At 39.2% G+C, this 25263-nt stretch overlaps 2 protein-coding genes across 7 annotated transcripts in view; one reads left to right on the forward strand and one right to left on the reverse strand.

Moving 5' to 3' along the window:
• LOC117528107 (oxysterol-binding protein-related protein 7-like) overlaps positions 1 to 13583 on the forward strand; it is a 39700-nt gene extending 26117 nt beyond the window's left edge. For all 4 annotated transcript variants that reach the window (XM_034190662.1, XM_034190663.1, XM_034190664.1 and 1 more), the window contains 9 exons: positions 2685 to 2899; positions 3357 to 3494; positions 3620 to 3683; positions 3758 to 3836; positions 5487 to 5631; positions 6529 to 6679; positions 6766 to 6892; positions 6980 to 7102; positions 12579 to 13583. In XM_034190662.1, the coding sequence (XP_034046553.1) occupies positions 2685 to 2899; positions 3357 to 3494; positions 3620 to 3683; positions 3758 to 3836; positions 5487 to 5631; positions 6529 to 6679; positions 6766 to 6892; positions 6980 to 7102; positions 12579 to 12687 (1151 nt within the window). In that variant the 3' untranslated portion in view covers positions 12688 to 13583. The remainder of the gene's footprint in view (positions 1 to 2684; positions 2900 to 3356; positions 3495 to 3619; positions 3684 to 3757; positions 3837 to 5486; positions 5632 to 6528; positions 6680 to 6765; positions 6893 to 6979; positions 7103 to 12578) is intronic.
• A 3414-nt stretch (positions 13584 to 16997) lies between these two features.
• Positions 16998 to 25263, reverse strand: part of LOC117528168 (TANK-binding kinase 1-binding protein 1-like) — a 58243-nt gene continuing 49977 nt past the window's right edge. The window contains exons 11-13 of one of the 3 annotated variants that reach the window (XM_034190750.1): positions 22319 to 22399; positions 21568 to 21798; positions 16998 to 17602 (exon numbers count right to left, since the gene is read on the reverse strand). In XM_034190750.1, the coding sequence (XP_034046641.1) occupies positions 17474 to 17602; positions 21568 to 21798; positions 22319 to 22399 (441 nt within the window). In that variant the 3' untranslated portion in view covers positions 16998 to 17473. The remainder of the gene's footprint in view (positions 17603 to 21567; positions 21799 to 22318; positions 22400 to 25263) is intronic. The other 2 variants (XM_034190749.1, XM_034190752.1) reach the window with 2 other exon arrangements.

The following is a 25263-nucleotide window of genomic DNA, read 5'->3' on the forward strand; positions in this document are numbered from 1 at the left end:
TTGGCTGTTAATCAATGACCCAAAATACATAAGCATACCAAACGGCAAACGGCAGCTCTCCACAGTCTGTCCATGATCGAAGTTATACGCACACATACATGTACGAAAACTAGCTTTTTGTCTTTTGAGTTTTGCCGCAAGCAGGAGTTTTATTTTTACACACCCACAGACAGACATGGTGGATAAATACGTCAAACACAGTACACTTAGCTCACTCATGGTAACGGCAACATGACACTTAATTAAACTAAATAAACCAATTGAACTACAAAAATACAAATCAATAACACTAACACTGTTAATAACACCAATGCTGTTAAACTAGCATGAACCACAATAACAGTTAAAACCCCAAACACCCATGGTGCACTGCAACACAACGTCAATTGTTCAGTGTTAGCTGATGTCGTTTATTTTTCCAAAAATATTAGTCCCATCAGCTTCCTGTTTTTCACAGCCTTCATCCTTGATCCAAAATACATAAGCATACTAAATGGCAAATGTCAACTCTCTCTAGTTTCTCAGTGATCGAAGCCATACATGCATACACACGGGCCACTTGGCTATTATAATATAGATACTGAAAAATTGTGATTATTATTAATATTTTATATAAAACTCTTCCAGGAATCAATGCACTAAACAAGCAATCAGAGATGTCTGACGTCTGCCAATCCAGATCTGAATCACTTCCAAAATTTAATGGGCTCTTCCATGGCCTAATACGAGTATCTATCTGTGGTGAAAATTTCGTCAAAATTTGTGAAGTAGTTTTGACGTAATCCTACTAACAGACAAATAGGCGAACATGATTAACACAAATTACAAAAATGCATGACAAAAAAACCCAAATTAAAAAACTGATTAAAAAAAGTAAGTCCTTTCACATGTTCCCATTTGGTTGCCACAGCAGATCTGAGGTGGATCTGTATGTTGAATTGACAGGAGTTTTATGCGGGATGCCTTTCCTGATGCAACTCCACATTACATGGAGATATATGGCAGGGGTGGGGTTTGAACCAGGAACCTTCTGCAATGAAACCACTCACACTAACACTTCACCACCCCTCAAAGAGCTGATGTAAAACCAAAAACAACAAAAAAGAAAAGTCAGTGTACTCACATGGTTATTGTTGTTTCCAATGCTGTGGCTCAGCAATTCATGTCCATCTGCATCAAATAACATCAAATATGCCTCACCAAAGCATGTAAATTAGTTATTTTTGTAATTGAACAAGTCCTTTAAGTAACAGCACATGTTGTGGTGTGTGCATGTGCTACAGAGTTGTTGTTCATTGTTAAACTCACTTTCAGGGAAATGCTGTTGAAAATCAAGTTCCAGGAAGAAACATGCAATTTATACTTGATACAGCCTTAATCCAAAATGGAGTAAATTAATTCCCCCCCCTCAAAATTTTGCTTGCAATGCCCTATAATGACGACATGAATTTTTTTTTTCTCTTTATTAACAATTAAAGGGGAAAAAAAAATCATGTGTACATTAGTATTCACATGCACCTTTGGCATCAATTACAGCCTGAAGTCTTCTTGAATATGATGCCACAAGCTTGGTGCATCTATCTTTGGCCAGTTTTGTTCATTCATCTTTGCAGCACCTCTCAAGCTCCATCAGGCTGGATGGGGAGCGTCGGTGCACAGACATTTTCAGGTCTCTGCTCTGGCTGGGCCACTCAAGAACATTCAGAGTTGTCCTGAAGTCACTCCACTGATATCTTGGCTGTGAGCTTAGGGGCATTGTCCTGCTGAAAGATGAACCATCACCTCAGTCTGAGGTCAAGAGTGCTCTGGAGCAGGTTTTCATCCAGGATGTCTCTGTACATTGCTGCATTCAGCTTTCCCTCAATCCTGACTAGTCTCCCTGTTCCTGCTGCTGAAAAACAGCCCCACAGCATGATGCTGCCACCACCATGCTTCACTGTACAGACGGTGCCTGATTTCCTCCAAACATGCCTGACATTCACGCCAAAGAGTTCATTCTTTGCCTCATAGACCAAAGAATTTTCTCATGATCTGAGAGTCCTTCCAGGTGGGCTGCCATGTGCCTTTTACTAAGGAATGGCTTCCATCTGGCCACTCTACCATACAGGCCTGACTGGTGGATTGCTGCAGAGATGGTTGTCCTTCTTGAAGGTTCTCCTCTCTCCACAGAGGAATACTGGCTCTCTGACAGTGACCATCAGGTTCTTGGTCACCTCCCCTGACTAAGGCCCTTCTCCCCAATCACTCAGTTTAGACGGGTGGCCAGCTCTAGGGAGCGTCCTGGTGGATCTGAATCTAATCCATTTACAGATGATGGAGGCCCCTGTGCTCATTGGGACCTTCAAAGCAGGAGAAATGTTTCTGTACCATCCCTAGATTTGTGCCTTGAGACAATCCTGTCTGAGGTCTACAGACAATTCCTTTGACTTCATGCTTGGCTTGTGCTCTGACAGGCACTGTCAACTGTGGGACCTTATATGTAGACAGGTGTGTGTCTTTCCAAATCATGACCAATCAACTGAATTTATCCCAGGTGGACTCCATTTAAGCTGTAGAAACATCTCATGGATGATCAGTGGAAACGGGATGCATAACAAAATGTGGGAAAAGTGAGGTGATGTGAATACTTTCTGGATGCACTGTATAGTGTAAATGTCTTTATTTCTGGTGTTGTTGTGACACAGGTCGTCGAACCAGCCTCCCCGCTAAGTGTACCGACAACAGCCACATCGGCATCATGACCATCCTGTACAACAACATCGGCAAGGACCTGTCCCGTGTTTCCATGCCAGTTGCTCTTAATGAGCCACTGAGTCTCCTGCAGAGACTCAGTGAAGAACTTGAGTACACAGATCTGCTGGACATTGCCAACCACATAGATGACCCATATGAGAGAATGGTGAGCAGGCACAATCTGAATTATTGACTCAACCACCTGGTTTTCCCCAGTTAAGAAACCAGTAGGACGCATTAATGTAGTTCTCCAAATCTAGTGCTGACGTGGTTTTGCCTCAGGCGCCATTGGGTTTCCACACATTTTCCAGAAACCATTCAGCTTTAGTTTATTTCAATGTCAAACCCCTTTTTTTGTCGATATGTTATAGGAAGGCTAAGTTCAATTAGCTTAAGCTAGTCTTTCCTATCTTCTGGTGGGTTACCAAAAGCATTCTGTGACTGATTGGAATCCCTAAAATAAGTCTAAGATAAGATGAACTTTATCCCGAAGGCAGTAATTTTAGTCTGATAGTCCAACTATAGACAAATCAGTCTTGACTGCAAAAGTAGCACCTAAACATCTCTAAATGTTATTAAACTGAAGTATCTGATTGCAAATGTGACCTTTTTGTGTTTTCTAGGTTTACGTTGCTGCATTCTCCATCTCTGGTTACGCCTGGGCCTCTTGGAGGTATCGCTACAAGCCCTTCAACCCTGTTCTTGGAGAAACATATGAGAGTTACAGAGAAGACAGAGGCTTCCGCTATGTCAGTGAGCAGGTAACCTGAATTTGGACATCTGAGTCCTTAACCATTTAAGATGAGGGTGTAGAGCATAAATATGTTGGATACATGTGACATTTAAAGAAACAAAGATGTGCTTGAAAATGTTGCCATATTTTCAGGTGAGCCATCACCCCCCTTTGTCTGCCTGTCATGCAGACTCTGAAAACTTCACTTTCTGGCAAGGTAAGAGCCGTCTGCTGACTGGTCATTATTGATCAGATTACTGCTGTTGAGCCTAAATGTTTTTGTTTTTTCAGATCAGAGATGGAAGAACAAGTTCTGGGGGAAGTCTGTGGAGATCATTTCTTCAGGTCTAGTCAATGTCACTCTGCCACGGTGAGTCACAGCCTTCACTCCATGTCTTCCATCAGTGTGTTATACGCATAACATGGTCCAGATGCTGAGTTAAACACTTTCCACAAGACACCTAAAGAGTGTCACTTGAAGGATTTCAGTGGTTGGGATTTTATTCATTTATTTCTTTTTATGTCCCACCCAAAGACGTTGGACGGCATTACGTTTTTATTACGTCCATCTGTAAGCTTTTTGTTCCTACACAATAACAAAGAACACCTCATCTGATTGAAACCATTTCTTGGTGACTTGTTGGGAGAGATTATAAGAAGGTTTGTTTAAAAAAAATGGCGGTCATCTGTTATCCAATATGGCCGCTACTAGAGGTGGGACAAAGTCACTGTCAAGTCATTTTCCGGTCATGAATCTCAAGTCAGCTTCCAAACAGTTGGTGGTAATTATGATTTGTGACTTGCCAACTCATGACTTGAGTGACTTGCTGGTGACTTTGTCCCACCTCTGGCCACTACAGATGCAATCTTAGGGTTTGGTTTTGCTCAATAACTAAAGAACACATCATGTCATTGAAGACATTTCTTGGTGATGTATTTAGGGGTTAGTACGACGGAGTTTTAGGGCCACATTGCATTACTCTTTTTTTGGGGGGGGGACTTCAAGAAAAGTCGTAATATTATGAGAAAAAAGTGGTAGTATTACGACTTTATTCTCGAAGTCTAAATAAATAAATAAATAAATAAATATTCTATGTGGCCCTAAAACACCGTCGTAGGTTAGAGACGGGTTCCTCTTCAAAATGGGCCATCAAATACACAACATACCGCGGGTAAAGCGTCAGTTTTTTCGCTATACAAATAGAACATATGCAAACCATAAAAGCACAATTTTTTTTCACTATGGAAAATTCTATTCTATTATAAAACCATACACCAATTTAACACGTGGGGGCACCTGAATGTTTGACAAGATGACATCAACAATCTGAGTACATTATATGCCTCAGATTTATGCCTCAGAGTGGGACTGAATATTTACTGAAAAGGCAACAGTGGCCACCAGGATTAGAAACGAAGCTTCATATGCAGCTTGATGCATGTTCAAAGATGTTGATAGGTTCACTGGTACTCTGCTGGGTGCATCAGAACCCAAAAGTTAATGCAGCCGGTTTAACATGTAAAATTTGTAGACCCACTCACCCACACGGTCTCCATTAATCCTGCGCACATGCTTCTAACTGCTGGGAAAAATTACACTAAGGGAATAGTCAGCCAACACTGGCCTCAGAACCACTCAGTTGGTTATTTAATGATGTCTGTATGTAGTGACATCACCAAGCGTCCAGTCCTGCCCGCTGCACCTCACCGCATGGAGAAAATTCAGGTTGATTTTTGCACAAACTGAAGTTCATAACATTTATGGTTCTCCAGCCTGCGTGACTGTTTCTCTGGTTTAAACTTTCAGTTTTGTCTCAGCAGACGTCACTCTGTTGGTGTCCTGGAGTTAGAACTTTTTATGATCTGAATAAATGTTTCAGACTCCCAGTGTTTCAATGAAACAGACATGACTAGAGCTGAATTAATTTAAAATGACTCTGAGAAGAATCTTTATTGTTTTGACACGATTTTGAATAGAAAAGCCATTATGACGGGTTTCAAACCGCTTCATTCGCTGCAGGTACGGCGATCACTACGAGTGGAATAAGGCGGTGACGTGTATCCACAACGTGCTGAGTCAGCAACGCTGGTTGGAACACTATGGCGAGGTGGTGATCAGGAACACGGAGAGCGACGTCTGTACCTGCAAGATCACCTTCGTCAAGGTGAGAACTTTAAAACTGCACATTCTCTCAAGTTTGGCACAAAAATGAAACTAAAATTGTTTAATGTGGACTGTGAACTTTTTTTTTTTTTATGTTCACTGTGCAGACGCAGTGCAGTGTCCAACGATCTACCGTGACCATGTTTCAGATTTGGACATTGCCCTGCAGTGGGGCAACCAATCATAATAATATACATGAGCGCTTTAATAACCAACATTATTAAGGTTCAGAAAAATGTGGGTTTGTGATCCAACATTAGTCAAGAACTTGAAGGAGATAGATAGATATAAAATGCTACACGTGCGCCAATTGGCTGATTTCTGGTCTATTTTCCCATATCAGACCGTTACCATGACAGTCGGTCCAGATTGTGTATCAGATTTGTGACTTTGACATTTTCCCTTGTTGAATTGGAGGAATTAACAGCTAACGAGCTTGAAGTGGACATGCAAAACGAAGACCAACAAGATGAAAACACACTTGCTAACAGTTGAGAACCCAATGAAAACTTTGTTACAAACCAGAAAAAACTATAAACACTATTAGAAAAGCCAAGGATATGATTCCTTCATGTTCTCTAATGCCATATACCAACACAGGGCAGAGTAGCTACCTAAACTCTGTGTGAGATAGATTCTCATCAATAGTTTTATATCCTCATTGAGGACAATTTGGATGCTATGTGTGTGTATATATATATATATATATATATATATATATATATATATATATATATATATATATATATATATATATATATATATATATATATATATGTGTGTATGTGTTCCAGTAATGACAATTACTGTGTTGTAGTAGTTTCCTGCAGACGAGGAGGTGTACCGGGCTCAGGGTTATTGGTTTGATCCTGTTTGACCTCCTATCTTGTTCTTACAGTCTCGATACTGGAGCTCGGATAACAGTAAAAATGAAGTCCAGGGTGTGGTTCTGAACCAGGCTGGAGAGGTAGTTCATCGTTTCGGAGGTCTCTGGCATGAAGGCATCTTCTGCGACACTCTGCCTGTCCCAAAGTGCATCTGGAAGCCCAGTGAGTAAGATCCAGTCCAAATCCCGCTCTGGTGTCTTTGACAGGGATTCGGAACAGCATATTGAACTGTTCGTGTTCTTTTTCAGACGTGCAGCCTGATGACCACTTTGAGTTCTATGGTTTCTCCCGTTACGCTCGGGAGCTAAATGAACTGACGCCTGAACTGAAGGCCGTCCTTCCGCCAACGGACACGCGCTTCAGACCAGACCAGCGGTATGTGCAGACGGTCTCTGAGCACAAACATTTCATCTGTGACTGAGTTAGTTATAATGTCACAGTTTGGTTCTTCTGGCTCTGCAGGCTCCTGGAGGAGGGGCTGGTGGCAGAGGCAGATAAAAAGAAGGATGAGGTGGAGCAGAAGCAGAGGGAGCGGAGGAAGGAGATGGCCAAGAATGGAGAGGAGCACGTGCCCCGGTTTTTCAGGTGAGCAGTTTTTTGTTGTTGTTTTTTCTTTTTTTAATCAAACAAGATGTACCTCAACATCTGAACTAAACCAGCTACAAGTAAATGTTTGTTCAGATAAAAACATTTTTTTTAAAATATTTTAATTAATAAATACAATTTTTACTGGATTTAAATCCATCTGGAGTAATAAAATGCATTGATCCCCTCAGAAGCATGACAACACATTACTGACATCAAACTGACCTTTGACTTCTCCAAATTGATTTTATTTCAGGCTACAAATCTTATTTATTTTAAAGCTTTAAGAACAGCAGTGTAACATATAAATGCAGAACAACACCACCAGGTGCTAACAAATCAATAAGGAAGAAGAAAAAGAGGGGGGAGGTGGGGGTTAGGAAGCTGGGCTACATACTTGAGAGAATTCTGTCTCAAAGTACAAAAGAAATGGCTGCCAGGTCATATTGTATTTCTGAATAGAGCCATCACAGCATATTTCAGATGCTCACGCTAGCTTCAAATGGGACATGGCATCTTCTATCCACTGCTTATGAGACGGAGGAGCAGCTTGTTACCAGTTGAATAGTATTAACCATCTTGCAAGTAATGTAACGAATGCTACTACGTTGGCCTGGTATGTCTTTATTGGTGTAGCAGGAGGAGTGACCCCAAATAGAGCAGTTACAAAACTTGGTTCAATATTCCTCTTACATAGAAATGAAATTGTCTTCAAGATTGACTCCCAGAAGGTGTTAAGTCTGGGGCAAAGCCAAAACATATGACTAAGATCTGCAGGACCACGTTTACACCTGACACAGGATGGGTCTGCACCACCGTACATTTTTGCTAATTTATTTGGAGATAAGTGCAATCTGTGCAGCACCTTAAACTGTAGTAGGTCATGTCTAATGCAAATTGAGGAATGAATTCTTGCAATTGCAGCCTGCCAGACTGCATCTGTAAAGGGCTCCCCTATTTGTTGTTCCCATAGGTTTTTCAGATGACTAAGTGATGGGGACGCAGCATTCTGAATTCTGCCGTGTATATAGCTGACAAAATGCCCTTATCGTTTGGATTCATGTCCAAACATTCATCAATCTACATCATTTGAGGCAATGTTAGAGAAAAATTTTTTTTTTTGCATAACTAGGCACTTGGAGATACCTGAGAGTCAGTTTGGGGGACACCAAAGTTCTTTTCAGCTGTTTCAAAGAAATGAATTTGCCTCTTTAAAAAGGTCCCTTGCAGAAGTTATTCCTCTCCTGTGCCACTCCTGAAAAGAAGGATCTACCAAAAACGGAGAGAATTGAACATTGCATTGTATAGGAGATGCATTTAAAGTGAGTCCTAAATTGAAACCAAATCTTTCAAGAGCCTTGAATAATTGAATTGTTTGTCCAATGACATTTGCTCAATGATAAATGGCTACATATCAAAGAGCTAAGCAAAGCTGGATTGCTGCTGTGTTGTTCCAGGTGGACCCAAACTGGAGATTCAGCATCCTACAGGTCTGGAAACCAATACAACAACTTATGGATAATGGTTGCCCAGTAATTGTAAAGGAAGTTGGGTAAAGATAGCCCACCATCCTCTTTCTGACTCTCTAAACACTCATTTCTAATTCTAGGGTTGTTTTTATTTCAGATGAACATAGATATATATTTGTTTAATTCTTTAAAAAAAAAACTTCCTAGAAATAAGACTGGTATAGTTTGAAACAAATATAAAAATCTAGGCGTAATTGTCAACTTGACTGCGTTAATTCTTCCTACAAGAGAGGGAGAGTTTCATCCCCACTTTTCCATATCTGATTTTAGCCTGGTCCAGTGCCTTAGTGAAACAAACAGTTGCAATCATATTACACAAACACCTAAATAATTAAGATTGTCTTTACTGACTGTAAAGGGCAGAGTATGAAACGTCATTTGACGTGCTTTCTCATTGATTAGGAATAGAACAGATTTGGTCAAATTTATACAACCCCTGGCAAAAATTATGGAATCACCGGCCTCGGAGGATGTTCATTCAGTTGTTTAATTTTGTAGAAAAAAAGCAGATCATAGACATGACACAAAACTAAAGTCATTTCAAATGGCAACTTTCTGGCTTTAAGAAACACTATAAGAAATCAAGAAAAAAAATTGGCAGTCAGTAACGGTTACTTTTTTAGACCAAGCAGAGGGAAAAAAATATGGACTCACTCAATTCTGAGGAATAAATTATGGAATCACCCTGTAAATTTTCATCCCAAAAACTAACACCTGCATCAAATCAGATCTGCTCGTTAGTCTGCATCTAAAAAGGAGTGATCACACCTTGGAGAGCTGTTGCACCAAGTGGACTGACATGAATCATGGCTCCAACATGAGAGATGTCAACTGAAACAAAGGAGAGGATTATCAAACTCTTAAAAGAGGGTAAATCATCACGCAATGTTGCAAAAGATGTTGGCTGTTCACAGTCAGCTGTGTCTAAACTCTGGACCAAATACAAACAACATGGGAAGGTTGTTAAAGGCAAACATACTGGTAGACCAAGGAAGACATCAAAGCGTCAAGACAGAAAACTTAAAGCTATATGTCTCAAAAATCGAAAATGCACAACAAAACAAATGAGGAACGAATGGGAGGAAACTGGAGTCAACGTCTGTGACCGAACTGTAAGAAACCGCCTAAAGGAAATGGGATTTACATACAGAAAAGCTAAACAAAAGCCATCATTAACACCTAAACAGAAAAAAATAAGGTTACAATGGGCTAAGGAAAAGCAATCGTGGACTGTGGATGACTGGATGAGTCATATTCAGTGATGAATCTCAAATCTGCATTGGGCAAGGTGATGATGCTGGAACTTTTGTTTGGTGCCGTTCCAATGAGATTTATAAAGATGACTGCCTGAAGAGAACATGTAAATTTCCACAGTCATTGATGATATGGGGCTGCATGTCAGGTAAAGGCACTGGGGAGATGGCTGTCATTACATCATCAATAAATGCACAAGTTTACGTTGATATTTTGGATGCTTTTCTTATCCCATCAATTGAAAGGATGTTTGGGGATGATATCATTTTTCAAGATAATGCATCTTGCCATAGAGCAAAAACTGTGAAAACATTCCTTGCAAAAAGACATATAGGGTCAATGTCATGGCCTGATTTTAATCCAACTGAAAATCTTTGGTGGAAGTTGAAGAAAATGGTCCATGACAAGGCTCCAACCTGCAAAGCTGATCTGGCAACAGCAATCAGAGAAAGTTGGAGCCAGACTGATGAAGAGTACTGTTTGTCACTCATTAAGTCCATGCCTCAGAGACTGCAAGCTTTTATAAAAGCCAGAGGTGGTGCAACAAAATACTAGTGATGTGTTGGAGCGTTCTTTTGTTTTTCATGATTCCATAATTTTTTCCTCAGAATTGAGTGATTCCATAGTTTTTTCCCTCTGTTTGGTCTAAAAAAGTAACTGTTACTGACTACCACAATTTTTTTTTTCCTGATTTCTTATAGTGTTTCTTAAAGCCAGGAAGTTGCCATTTGAAATGACTTTAGTTTTGTGTCATGTCTGTGATCTGCTTTTTTTTTTCTACAAAATTAAACAACTGAATGCACATCCTCCGAGGCTGGTGATTCCATAATTTTTGCCAGGGGTTGTACCATACCTACCCAAACTTTTGAATGAGATTTAAAACAATAGGTATTGTGGTACTGGGTTTAGAGAGAAAAAGGTCATCGGCGTAAAGGGACAATTTGTTTACTTACCCACCTCTTTGCACACCAATTAAATGAGCTTTCCTAATCATGATTGCCAAAGGTTCAATAACGATATCAAATAAAAGGGGACTAAGAGGACACCCTTGCCGAGTACCACACGAAAGAGGAAAGAAGCTAAATGTGATCCTATTTGTTCCTACTGATGCATGTGGGGCTGCATACAGGATAGTGATCCAAGAAGACTCGGCCAAATCTAAACTTTTGCATTGTAGTAAACAATTCTGTCAAACGCTTTTTGTGCATCAAGAGAAATCACTACTTCAGGTTCGACATTATTGTGTTGATATATTAAAAAGACGTAAATTACTGGATATGTTTGCCTGCAATGAAGCCTGTCTGGTATGGGTGAATAAATTTGGGAAGGACACCTTCGAGCCTGCCAGTGAGGACCTTTGCCAAAAATCTCATAAGCACAAGCACAGCAAGCCAATTGGGCGGTATGACTCGCAAAGCAAGGGGTCTTTAGATTTTTTGAGTACCAGTGAAATAGCCATGTGTGTTATAGTTGCAGGTGGGGCTTTTTTGTCTACCTCCCTGAAGACTTCTAACAGCAAAGGGACTAATTTAGGTGCAAATGTAAAAACAAATGAAACTCTATGGGAAACCCATCTGGGCCACGCGCTTTATCAGATTTCATTTTCTTGATAGCTTCATTTATTTCTGAGAGTAATATTGTTATTTAGCATAGATTTATCTGAGTCATCTAGTATGGGCATAGCCAAATTAATAATAATAATAATAAAAAAATCTTCCACTAAGGCAGCATCACCAGCTTCAGAAGTGTGGTTGTGTTTTTATCTGTATTGTTTTTCTCTTTTCTTGTAAGGCACCTAGCATGAGTCCAAGACAAATTTCCCTGAGGGGACAATAAAGTGTATCGTATCGTACCAAGTTCTCATAGAAAGACTTTTGTTGTAATAAAACCTGCAGTGGTTCACTATCTAATTTGATTGGACAACATTTTGCTGGCGCGGTCACCACCTTCATAATAGGTGAGACGTGACCTCAAGTGCATGTCTGACTTTGACATTAGCAACTGAATCAAACTCTGTTTGAAGTAGGATTATTTCTCCGTATAAATCATCTGAGGGTGAGGTCAAATGTATAAGATACAGAAAGCTTGTTAAACCTTGATAGGAGATAATGTGGCGATGTTGGATATTTAAAAAAGCACAAAGGCAATATTTGGCAGGAATTGCTGATCCATTGCTGTGACTGTTCTTGTGAGAAACTCGGCAGAATGACGCTTATCCCGAGGACAAAGCTGTCGTCGCGTTCCATCAGTTAATGGAAGTTTCTTTTTGCTGTAGAGTTTTGATATTGTGAAAATGTTGCTCAACTTCTATAAAAATCAGCTTGATGATTTGGCTTTTCTACACAATATGAAAATGCATAGCTGACCTTAAACAGTTGTAACTGATCCGCTATTTGAGTTGGTGTCCTTTACAACTCAACATTGACCTGACACAAAAGGTCATATTTGAAGAAAAACTTGACTCCTAATGGTGTTAAAGCATTGGCAAAACTGATCCCCAGGTGAGTTTGACACATCAATGAAATTGGAGATTTCATACAAGTTGATGGTCAAGTTGGCCATAACAATGGACGATGCCTTCCAGTACTTACCACAGCAGACGATTAACATTTACAAACGTAACACCGTGTCAAGGTCATCTGCAGCAGACCAACTGTTGACCACTAACCCAGTTTCTTCTGGTCTGGTTTTAGGAAAACTGTGGACGAGGCTGGTCGGGAAGTGTGGTTGTACAACGGAACCTATTGGAATCTCCGCAATGATCCAGGCTTTGCCAACACTGAAAACCTGGACCTGTGGTAGAACTGTGCACCTTAAAGGCTGAGGTCAAAGTGCTGCAGTCACATGACGAGGGATGAAGAGGAAATATGCAACAGAAATCAAACTGCATCTCGCTTATCCAGTCTGAAGTCTGCGGTCTACTTCACACGACGAATAAACGACCTCACACGGACAGTTTTAATCACTAAGGAACCAGAACCTGGCAAACTGATCCTGGACTGAATTTGGAATGATTCTGCATGTCTGTTAGTCAGATGACCTGTGCACGAGTCCACTTTGTGTCCTCATCAGTGAGTGCGCACATGAGCCTCTTGCTGGAGTTCTAGACCATGCAGAGGTGAAACGCCACCACAGAACAAATGAAGACTGATTCAGGTGAAGCCGTGTGTTCTTTGTCCTGTTCTTCGTGTGCCTCTGATTTCAAAGGAAAACTTGAAATCCAGTTTTAGACCTTTTTTAAAAAAAAAATCTGGATTTTGGCCAAACATATTTGTAAAATGTCTTGTTTGTGGGATGAATGATTGTTTGTGTACGTATTATTCAGCTGCACTGTTCGGCTCACGTACGTGGTTATCCAGACGCTGTTCGTGGGTGTTGTAGACTGTTCGGTGCTGTTCTGCTCTTTTTCAGTGGGTCTTGTTGTATAAATTTGCTATAGTTTAATTTTCCACTTTAACACATTACGCATCTGTAAGCTAAGATCCAACACTGGCCCTGTTGGCCCCGCCCACTTCATCAGCACCAAGCTGTTGAAATGTTGCGCTGAGTGAAATCGACACCTGAACACTCATTATTTCTTTGGATTCTGTAAATTTTATAAATTCATATTTCAGTGAGGGGTTTTAGTGAGGAAAAATTTCTGTTAATATGAAATGTTTTCTTCATGCATCATCTTCAAATAAAATTATGGATAATCAGTTGTGTTGTTTTATTGAGATCTTAAAGTTGACCTTTAAGAATCTGTTTCTCCAGATATGAACAGAAACTCTTCAGTACTTCAAAAGAACTTGTGAAATAATCCTGCTCTAAAAAAAAAAGTGCATAAATATGTAATAATCCTAGTTGAATTGTGTATTAAGACAGAGCAGCTCACCACAATGGATCAAAACCAAAATGACTGATAACTGCAAACGACAAACACTCTTATAATCTGCTTTACTTAATTTTCCTAGTAAGTGAGGGGTTATAATTTGATTATTTCATAAGTAGCACTGTAACTGTTATATAGCCCCAACAGTGAAATGAACATATGCATTTTGTTTTTGAGGAGCACAAATACACCCCCTCACTCATCCCACACACAAAAATGACAAAGTATAAAAAAAATTCATCAATTCTGGTTTTTCATGAGTGTGAAGTTTTCCTTCACAGGTTTGCAGTCTTGTAGTTCTTTCTGTGGCCAGCAGGTGGTGTATTGCTGGTGACTGACAGATGACAGGTTCAGAGATGCAATTATCTGCAGTAAAGTTAAAATTATGAGCTCCTTCACTGTAGTCACAATGTTCCTGCTCCACAGTGAAAGTGTGCATGAGAAACTGACACTTCTGTCGAGCAAAACTGCAAGTTTTCATCCTGATGAATGCAGGTACCTACATGACTCTCCTCACCAGTTCTTTCAATACACTTTTTTTTAAACTGTGCTTAAACAAATGGAGATGGATTGTACCAAGACCTGATTGACTCAGAATGGAACAGGTGCCATTTAAAAATATATATATTTAGGTCATAAACCTAATCTGGAATTCTACTTGAACAATAAGTGATGCACAATTAGAAAATAGTCAAGTAACTGGAACTTCCACCAGAACACCCACAGAGGGCAGCAGGTTCATACTGAAAAGGTTCAACCTGACCTGGAACAGAATTAAAACTACCATAATGACAGCCAATAGATTGACTGAACTTGCATGAGAGAAGCTTCATGAGTACAGGTGGAAAGCTCCATGGAATTGCACAGTTATGTTTTTTCCTCCAAATAAGTGAGAATTTAAGAAAGGGAGCTTCTCTTCATTAAGCTTAGAAATTTAGTTTTTGTAATTGATCACCAAAACCAGGGGTACAGGTGATCCAGAAAGTATTCATAGCACTTCACTTTTTACATTTTATGTTACAGCCTTTTTTTTTCCTTTTCTTTTTATTACTTATGCACCAATGACATCAGATCAAATTCCTTGTATGTGAAAACTTAATTGGCAATTAATTCAATTCTGACTGTGATTATTCCAAAATGGATGTTCATTTTTCCCTCAAATGTCTACACACAATACCCCATAATGACTGTGAAAGGTTTTTGCAAATTATATATATATATATATATATATATATATATATATATATATATATATATATATATAAATAAATAAATAAAATAAACAAAAAACTAAGAAATCACATGTACAAATATTCACAGCCTTTGCCATGAAGCTCAAAATTGAACTCAGGTGCATCCTGTTTCCTTGAGATGTTTCTACAGCTTAACTGGAGTCCACTTGGAGTAAATACCATTGACTGGACATGATTTGGAAAGACACACACCTGTCTACATATAAGGTCCCACAGCAGCGCAGGTCAGAACACAAACCAAGCATGAAGTCAAAGGACTTGTCAGTAGATCTCTGAGACAGGATTGTCTCAAGGCACCAATCTAGGGAAGGGTACAGAAACATTTCTGCTGTTTTGAAGGTCCCAGTAACCACAGTGGCCTCCATCGTCCATAAATAGAAGATGTTTGGATTCACCAGGACTCTTCCTAGAGCTGGCCGCCCATCTAAACTGATCAGGGGAGAAGGACCTTAGTCAGGGAGGTGACCAAGAACCTGATAATCACACTGTCAGAGCTCCAGCACTGTGGAGAGAGAACCTTACAGAAGGACAACGATCTCTGACAGCAATCCACCAATCAGGCCTGTATGGTTGAGTGACCAGAAAGAAGCCACTCTTTAGTAAAAGGCACATGGCAGCCCGCCTGGAGTTTGGCAAAAGGCAACTGAAGGACTCTTAGACCACGAGAAACAAAATTCTCTGGTCTGATGAGACAAAGATTGAACTCTTTGGTGTGAATGCCAAGCATCATGTTTGGAGGAAGCCAGGCACCATCCCTACAGTGAAGCATGGTGGTGGCAGCATCATGCTGTGAGGATGTTTTTCAGCAGCAGGAACTGGGAGACTAGTTAGGATTGATGGAAAGATGAATGTGGCAATGTACAGAGCCATCCTGGATGAAAACCTGCTCCAGAGCGCTCTTGACCTCTTGACTGTTAATCATCAGTTATCAAAGGAGTGGCTTCAGGACAACTCTATGAATGTTCTTGAGTGGTCCAGCCAGAGCCCAGATCTTAATGTGATTGAACATCTCTGGAGAGATCTGACATAACATAACAAAAGTGAAGCATTGTGAATACTTTCTGGATGACTGTATTTGTCCTTACTCCCCTCACAGTGAATAGTTGGTTACATCTGAATAAATTGTGTAGAAAAGCAGGTAAAAACTGAAACCTGAGACTGTTATATTTCATTTTAACATGTTAATGGAAATCTACATGTGCAATTAGCCAACACGTAGCAACTGATGTTTAAAAGTAAAGATGCCTGATGACGTCGCTCTTGCTACAGTTGAGATTCCAGCAATCAAACCCTCACAGGAGTTTACACTTTAAAAGTCCCTTTATTCATTAAAACCTTTTTTAAATATTGTTTCACCTTAAACTACCTAAACTTGTCACTTGTGATTTCTAACTTGCTACAGAAACTGCAACCAGAAGGTCACTGGTTTGATTTTCTTCTCTCCACTAAAGGGCACAGGGAAATGAGGACTGCCATGGTACCCTTGAGCACCGCATGCTGGAGTCAAATGATTCATACAGCAGTGAGTACGGTGTATTACAGCGTGCAGGCGTGTAAAACCCAAGGGAAATACTTGAGCTCCTATTTTGACCAAATTGCAGAAGCCATTTTTCATGTAGTTCCTTGACTGGCCACTTGGGGCTGGCTCCAAAACGGAGCATTTTTCCATTGAAGTCCATTTTAAAATAACCAACTACAGAGCAGAAATAAATGTTTCCAGCCTAGTACAAAACAAAAAAAAATAGTTTTGGTCTCTATAGATACTTTCCTCCTCCATTACAACTGCATGGGGTGATTTTTTGCTAAATTCTTAGTTTAAGACATTTTAATTAATAAAAGTCTGTATAATTGTGGGCGTGGTTGCTTTGAGTGATAGCAACTGTGTCCATCGACTCTTCCCCTTGTAGCATCAGACCAAAATGGAGCCACTCGCGTTTGTGTCTGGAGTATTTTATTACAAATACCTGGAATAACGTGGCTTCTTGTCCGGTGAAATGTCCTAACGGATCATCTACGACGTCCGTTGCAATATTGATGCCGAGTCAAACTGTCATTTTATTTAATACTGTATGCTAATGGTGTTAGCACTTTGAGCAGCTGTTGGTAGGTGCACTTAATGCATGATTAATAACGAAGTATGCGGCAGATAACTTTCACTGTCCACACCAAAGTAAACCGTTATGAGAACCACTGCACAGTCCCCAAAAGTATGAATTAATAAACACCCAAACCGAGGTTAGCTGCTGGTTTGGACTCGGAGAGAGGGGCGTGTTTGGGCTTTCTATGCTCCACCCCTTTATGCATTAATGAGTTCATCGTGAATCAGTGAAGGCCGGGGCTCTCAACATGGCCATGCCCAGAAAAGGGGTCATTTTGGCTCTTGTGGGTCTCTATAGAAAACCAATGGATGATGTCAAGCAGGCTCTGTCCAGTATATATACAGTCTATGGTCAAACCACAACAGTCAAATCTTGCTGTTCTCCAGGTGGGAGTCTATGTGTTTGATGAGGGCGTCGTCAGGGTAACCGGTGGGGAAGGTCAGCTGACATAACGGACAGTTGCGCGCGGCGCTCTCTTCTGACTCCATCCATAGCTACAAACACAAAATCAGACATCAGTCCTTTGACCCTCAGTGTTACAAGTCTTCATACATCCACCAGGTCTCTGGATCCAAACTGTCCTCTGTCAGGTCCAAAATTCAGTGTCTGACCAGGTCTAGGTGTCTCAAGTTTCAAGTACCTATGATTTGAAACTTGAGACTTAACTCGCAATCAGCTCTGATGATGAGCAGATTATGAATCATCTTTTGGTCTTTGTTGGTATTCAAACTCTCTTTAATTCTCATTAGTCACATTTTAGATCAGAACTCATTACTTTTGGATGTACTTTAAGCCAAATAGTTCCTTTCGGGTCTATAGGCAGGAATTATTTTTCTTTAATTTATATAAGTAGATTTTGTGTCAGTGTGGGTCCAAAAGGTTTTGGACTGAAGACCTGGGTCCTGTTAGTCCATGAGCCTGAAGCCAATTTTGACCTAATCTGTACCACATAAAGGGACTAACCAACATTTACAATCCTGGAGGTTATGACTGAATGTAATTGGGGTGGGCAACATAAATTGTGACATACAGTTGCCTTCAAACTAATAGCAGTATATTTTAAAAAGTGACAAATCCTTATAATAGCTTTTATTTCGATACACACAACTTCTGGGCGGCTTTGCTTGAGCTGCTGCCCCCGCGACCCGACTCCGGATAAAGCGGAAGAAAATGAATGGATGGATGGATGGACAACTTCATTGGGAACATTGCGCATTCTATTCCAAATCAGAAAATTAAGAAAAATGTATCAAATTTGTCATTATTTTACAGAAAGTTTTTTTTTTTTTACAAAAGTTGAGCTAATAGGATTAATAAATGAAATAGTTTTGAATGTGCTGAACGCTTGCTTGGTCTCCAAAATAATGGAGAAACAAGGTCAATATCACGTATGACCAGTGGTGGGCACAGTTTTGATAATCCGATAACAGATAATTATCGAAGATAACGTTTTCATTATCGGATTATCTTTTAAGATAACTTTAAAGACCATCATCGGACTAATTATCTTCAGATGAATTTTTGTCCAATAACTTTTAAACCGATAAACAAAATAAACAAAGCTGAACAGCAACAAGCATTTTTAAAATTAGTTCAGCACCCACCTGTTAAAAGTTTTGTAACAGATGCACAGTTATAACCTTTGCAAACAGAAGAGAACTGCTTGTATAAAAAGCATCTCAATTCTCTACAGACAAAGGAAAAACAGTCCCAAAAAGAAAAATAATAATAATAAATAAAAAAAAAACTTTAACGCCATACTGATATGCTGGCAATATGACCCAAGTCATCCAGAGGCATACATCTTTAACTTATGGTTCAAATTTTAACCAAACTAATTTTGGACAAGTTATTTAAAATTACTATCATGTCTGAAGTTGTATAAAGTAAAAATATCAGATATATGTTTTAGTTTTAAAGTAATGTGTTAATTTTTAAGGTTTTGTGAGCACATGCTCTGCCCCGCAGTGCATTATGGGTAGGATGATGTAATCTCAGTACGTCACGACAGGACAAATGCATTTCAGACACTCTGTTCAGGCTCCAAGGACAACAGCATTAAACTCTAGTGCCTAAAACTCTCTTGTATATATTCTCTGCATTTATAGACGTTGATTTTTTAATTGCGTTTGTTAAATTCCATGCATTTTAAATGTGAACAGACAGGGATTATCTAGAATTTGTTTTGAAAGCTTCTACTGCCATCTAGCATCTACTGGCCAGTAGTGTTCATGGCAGTGTCTGGGAACCAGTAGATGGCAGTGTTCTATTTATTTTGACCCCGGTTATGTCAGATATAAGACTTGTTCTTCTCTCTGCTCCTTTTCATTCTGGTGATTGTGATGGTTTATTTCTGTTTTTTCCGTTTTTTTTTTTTCTTTTAAATGAATGAAATAAATATTAAAGAAAGAAAGAAAGATGATTGTCAAATCAAATTTTTGCTTTGCAAATGTTTTTTTTTTTTTTTTTACAAATGAACTTTAAAAACAAAACAACTGCATAATAATAATAATAATAATAATAATAATAATAATAATAACATTATTACAAGACAGCTCTGCAGTGTTTGCACAGGCACAGTGCGAACGGTTGGATGCTGCTTGTAGCTTTCAGCAGCAGGATAACCTCACGACGGCCGACCACAATAATATATCAAGGTTTGATTCTCATTCGACCATACAATCAGCGATCAGGAGGTGGTCGTCAGATGTTGACCGCAGCTTGATACTCCATGAACACTACACGATGCAGGACGCACGATTAACCTGAAACTTGGTCCAAAAAATTCCTGCATGAAAAATCATCTCACACAGTGTAAAGTATGTTTTACAACATCAAATGAATGTTGTAAAGAGAGAATGTGGAGAGAATGTGCGCAAACATGCGCACATTCTCTCCACATGCAAAAAAATTTGCGATGACACTTCCAGAGCTCCGTAAAAATGCCTGTTATTACAAATAAAAAAATGGAATATTTTACAAAAGCACATTTAAACACCAACACACAACAAACGTCACATTAACGTGTTGGTTTACATAATGAATGACTGAACCAATCAGTGTTTAGCAGGCACCTTTACCCAGAATCCTTTGCGATCTGTCTCTTTGTTACAAAACCCCAGAATTAGTGCATTATTCAACATTAAAAGATATATGTTATATTTTAACTTTGTACAAATGACAGAATTGACATTAATGGAGTTATTCTATCGGTATTAATGTTATTTATAAATCAAAACCATAAGTCAATATGACTTTATTTTTCAAGACCTTCGCATGACAGGACCTTTAAAATTGATACAGGGCTGGCTTTACGGCTGCTCTCAGACTGTCTCTGTGCTGGGAGGGCTGTAATAAACAAAAGCTTCCAGCAGGGGCCGAATGTTGAATGAAAAAAGTGTGGTCTCATTGTTTGGGTCACGGGGTGTCTCGGTTTGTGCTCAGAGCGCTGTAGAGTTTCCAGCAGGGGCAGACTGTTGAAAGAAAAAAGTATGGCCTTATTGTTTGGGTCTGTTGTTATTTTTAATATTATTAGAAGCTATTAAATGTTTTACTAGTAGTTGTAAATGTGCCAGAGATAATATTGGAATTTATCTATTATCAGTTATCTGTTATCAGTTATCAGCCAAGTGCTTGCTCACAGGGGGTCGTTTTGACCGTTGGGGTTTTACATAATTATTGTATGGCCTTGCCTTACAATATAAAGCGCCTTGGGGCAACTGTTTGTTGTGATTTGGCGCTATATAAAAAAAAATTGATTGATTGATTGATCTGTAACTTCCGATAAATTTTTGGGTGGTTTATTGTTTTATCTTTATCGAAGATAACTTTTCAGTTATCTGATTATCTGTTATCGAAGTTAATTTTTGGGTTATCTGTGCCCACCACTGCGTATGACATATTTTACCCTGTAATGTGATAACTAAGAAAGACAGATAGTTCAAACTATTAATTTTTAAAACCGTATTTGCTCAACCAATAATTTTAATCTTTTTTAACCAAAATTGGAGCAACTTCAATTTTTGACAGTTGTACAAGCTGAAACTGACCTTTGTCACCATTTTTGCAGTTTTTACCTCATAACATTCAGTCATAGATACTCCAAACTATACCTCTTTGGAATCTTTATGATCAGACAAAAAGTTTGGTATACCTTTCAATATGATTGGAGCATTTCTACATATTGACCCCTATCTACTGTAGCTGCCACCCTGGGATGGCTAGCATACATTTTTGGGTAGGCCGTGGTACACTGAAGTTGGATTGTGGTAGGTGGTACCGAAAATGTGCTTGGCCCATGGACTTATGTTTCAGAAATCAGGTTTTAGTAAAAACTTAGTGAATCCAGAGTTCAGGTTTACACTCAGGGTTTGTTGAATCTGTTTTCTGAAACAGGGACCAGAACTGCTAACTTTCTCAACCTACTTTTGTTTTATTGGACCATCTTTTTCCTACTCACATTAATTGAGGGCCAGGACTGAGCGTGGGTAGCATTCAGATAGGCGGGCAGATGGCAGGACAGCGTGGTCGGGCCCTCAGGGGCAGAGAACGAGGGATGGTTGGGTTGTTTCCTTGGTGACGGGAACGAGGGGTGCAGTGCTGGCTTTTCCCGTGGTGACGACGAGCTAATGCCAGTTGCACCTAACGTCTGAGGTGGGCTAGCAGCAGGCGATAGATATGTACACACATCCTGTAAATTTAAACACACTGTAAGAAAAAATTTAAAACACAAAATTCAGCTGTATACATTCTGTCATTCAGAGTTGAAATGTTCCTTCACGTAATTTCACGTAATTTCTGCTGACATTTTACTTTTTGTAATTAGCATTTTGATGATAGTTCACACGAAAGCTGGATCTCAAGACATCTTGATTCTGCCAACCTTCGACATTCAATGTGACAGAAGCTATCAGTAAGGCGGCCATCACTGTTCATAATTAAATTACAATAAATCCTGTTTTATTGAAGTATAAAGTGTACCAAAATACAAATATATGACCTTCAAATAAGTTATTTGGGACACAAAGATGCCTAGCTAGTTTGGCCCGATAGTGTGGCTAACTTGAAAACAAGCTTGTTGAGCTCATTTGCATGAAAATAATCAATTCTGCTAATTTGTAACATTAGAATTCAGCCCAATTACAGAACTCAGTTCATCTGGTCTTAACTTGGTGTGGCTGCTGGGCTGAGAGAAACATTGTCATCCTCACCTCTTCATCATCAGATGACTGCGGTGGTGTCACCAACGGCGTGGGCTCAGGTGGGCTGTCATGGTGATGGAAATGACATACCTGGATAAGGGCAGTACAAAGAAGCAAGTGGTGAGTAAAAAGATAGAAATTAGTGGACCAGAGATGACAAGACGGGAGAACTTTTCATCTGTTGCTTCTCCAGTCAGAGTTTCATGGTTGAGCAGTGCAGAGAAAGATAAAAAGAAAACTCGTGAGCTCTCGACTGTATGACTGGAGGTATAAACTACCGTATCTTGTTTAAAAGCTGGATGCAGAGGAAAAAAGTGTTTAATTATCAGAAGTGGACAGACTGATTAATAAAAAAATGTGCCAGGAGTGGGCACAGTTCCACTAATCCGCTAATTACCGAAGCTATCTTTTTCGTTAGCAGATTAGCATTTCAGATAACTCTGAAAACCATCAGTGGATCAATTAGCTTCTGCTAAATGCAGTTCTGCTAACTTTCAGTTCACTAACATTTTTTACTGGTATAGAGAGCAAAGCTTAACGGTAAAAAATATTTGTAAACCCTAAAAATCATACATATATTAGTGCCTATCTGTTGCGTGTTTTGCAACAGTCAGGCCGCTGTGTGGAGCTCAGCCGTTCCCCAACAGAAGGGGGCAGGCCGGCTGCTGCCTGCTGCAGAAAAGTGTCATTAACTTTTCACATGCGACAACACAGGCAGTGACATGAGTGATCAAATGCAAGGTACTTTTCACTCATGGTCACAACATAACTCTTCACCAAACTAACCACACAATTTGAACTATCAAAACACAACAAATCTATAACACTAACAACAATGCTAAACCAACATATACGACAATAATAATTAAAAAAAGACAAACCCCGAACTCCCATAATGCATTGCAGCAGCAGTGTCTGCTTTAAAGACAGCGTGTACATGCAAATCTTTAAGTGAAAAGACACTTGCTTATGGAGATAAATTTGTCTCATTAATACCTGCAAATGCACAGAGGTAGTGCATTTATGCATTAGTGCATAAATAGTCCTTGATTTGCATGTGTTGCGATCCACAAAAACAAATTTCCCATTTGTAACTTGTGTGTTGGTTTTTACAAATAAATGTGTATTTGTAAATATATCATTTTTCTTTTCATTTGTGAAAAAAAGGCATTTGCAAAACTGAAAATTCTGTTTGTGATGTGTGAATCACCGATCACACGCATTCATCGCTTTGCTGTTTGCAGTGTTCTATGCATTTTGATGGGGGGTTATGAGAGGCGACTCATTTCCCATAATGCCTTTGTGTGCGTGTGTCGGTTAACGCTTAAGCCTTTAGCATTAGCGCATTACTTTTAAAGATATTGCAATATTTTCACTTTGTAAAAATGACAGAGTTGCCATTAATGTTGATATACTGTCCAGAATTAGATTTGTTTATAAATGAAACCATGAGTGAAAAGTGCCTTGCATTTGATCTCTCCTGCCACCCTGTGTTGCGTGTGAAAAGTGAGATTTTTTTTTTGTTTTGTTTTTTGTTGTTGCTGTTTTTTTTACAGCAGTGGGCAGGGTGCATAAAGACAAAAGCTCTGCTTCGTTGCTTGTTTGAGGCTTGTGATTGCTTCTGAATTTACTCAGAAGCCCCTGTAGTGCTTAAACTTGAAGTTGGCTAATCAGTAGCCGACAGTGTACCGAGTCAATACTAAACTTTAGCGGTTAGATATAACTTCGCAAAAGTTTTTAGCGGTTTATCAGTTTAAGGTTATAAAAGTAAATTTTTCAGTTTGTTGATTAGCGCTTATCGAAGTTAACTTTTCGGTTAGCTGTGTCCACCACTGCACATGCAAAAATACCCTTGGCCTTATGAGCATTGTCTTCTTTATAATTTGTGTACATACATACATATTATATATATATATATATATATATATATATATATATATATATATATATATATATATATATATATATATATATAAATTAGAAATGTATTGTTATTTGACAGTTCTGTTACTGTTACTATACTGTTTTGACGCTCTTGCTTGCCTCTACTGGTGGTTGGCTCTCACTGCGGTATTGTATCACTTCCTGTTCCGGAGCACAGCAGTGTTTTGCTGTATCTGTTAGCTGTTTAATCTGCGCAGTTAGATTGATCTAGTTATCTAGATTACGATTTGTTTCCCAGTGTAATCTTTACGTGCCTTAACTAAAGCACTCCTTCTGCTGAATCACCTCTAAATTATTTACACATTATTCACTTTGCGTGTTTTTAGGAATCCGCTAGCTTAGCGTAGCTACTAGCTCTTAGCCGATTTAGCATGGCGGCTTCTCCTGTCTCTCCCGCACTTTTCTGCTCTGGGTGTGAAATGTTTAGTTATTCCTCGGCCTCCTTTAGCAGTAACGGTACTTGTAATAAGTGTAGCTTATGAATGAATGAATGAATGAATGAATGAAAATGAAAACTGTTTATTTCGAACATTTGATACAACAATTACAAGATAGATCAGTAAAGACAACAACAAAAAAGTTCCTACTGTGTACCCAACATGTCCGAAAAGGGGTAGGGTGAAGCATCAGCTTATTTATCCCTACCCCTTCTTCCCCACAACCAGTAATACCCTTTGCCACATATACACATAGATTCCTACACACCTAAACCGATATCAATATATATATATATACATATATATACACATACACATACATATATACATACACACATCAACATACATACACATATACATACACATATATACACATGTACATATATACACATATATATACACAAACATAAATATACACCTACACATACCTACTTACATACAAAATACTATATATTTACAAGCCGAAGCAAAAAACAAAAACACCCTAACCCTCATTACCCTTCCTCCTCCCTATACCCAGAAAAAAACATATTTTTGTACCGCTGTTTGAACTGGTTCATGCTTGGACATTGC

Source organism: Thalassophryne amazonica, chromosome 16 (genome assembly GCF_902500255.1).
Source record: "Thalassophryne amazonica chromosome 16, fThaAma1.1, whole genome shotgun sequence".
Classification (NCBI taxonomy): Eukaryota; Metazoa; Chordata; class Actinopteri; order Batrachoidiformes; family Batrachoididae; genus Thalassophryne; species Thalassophryne amazonica.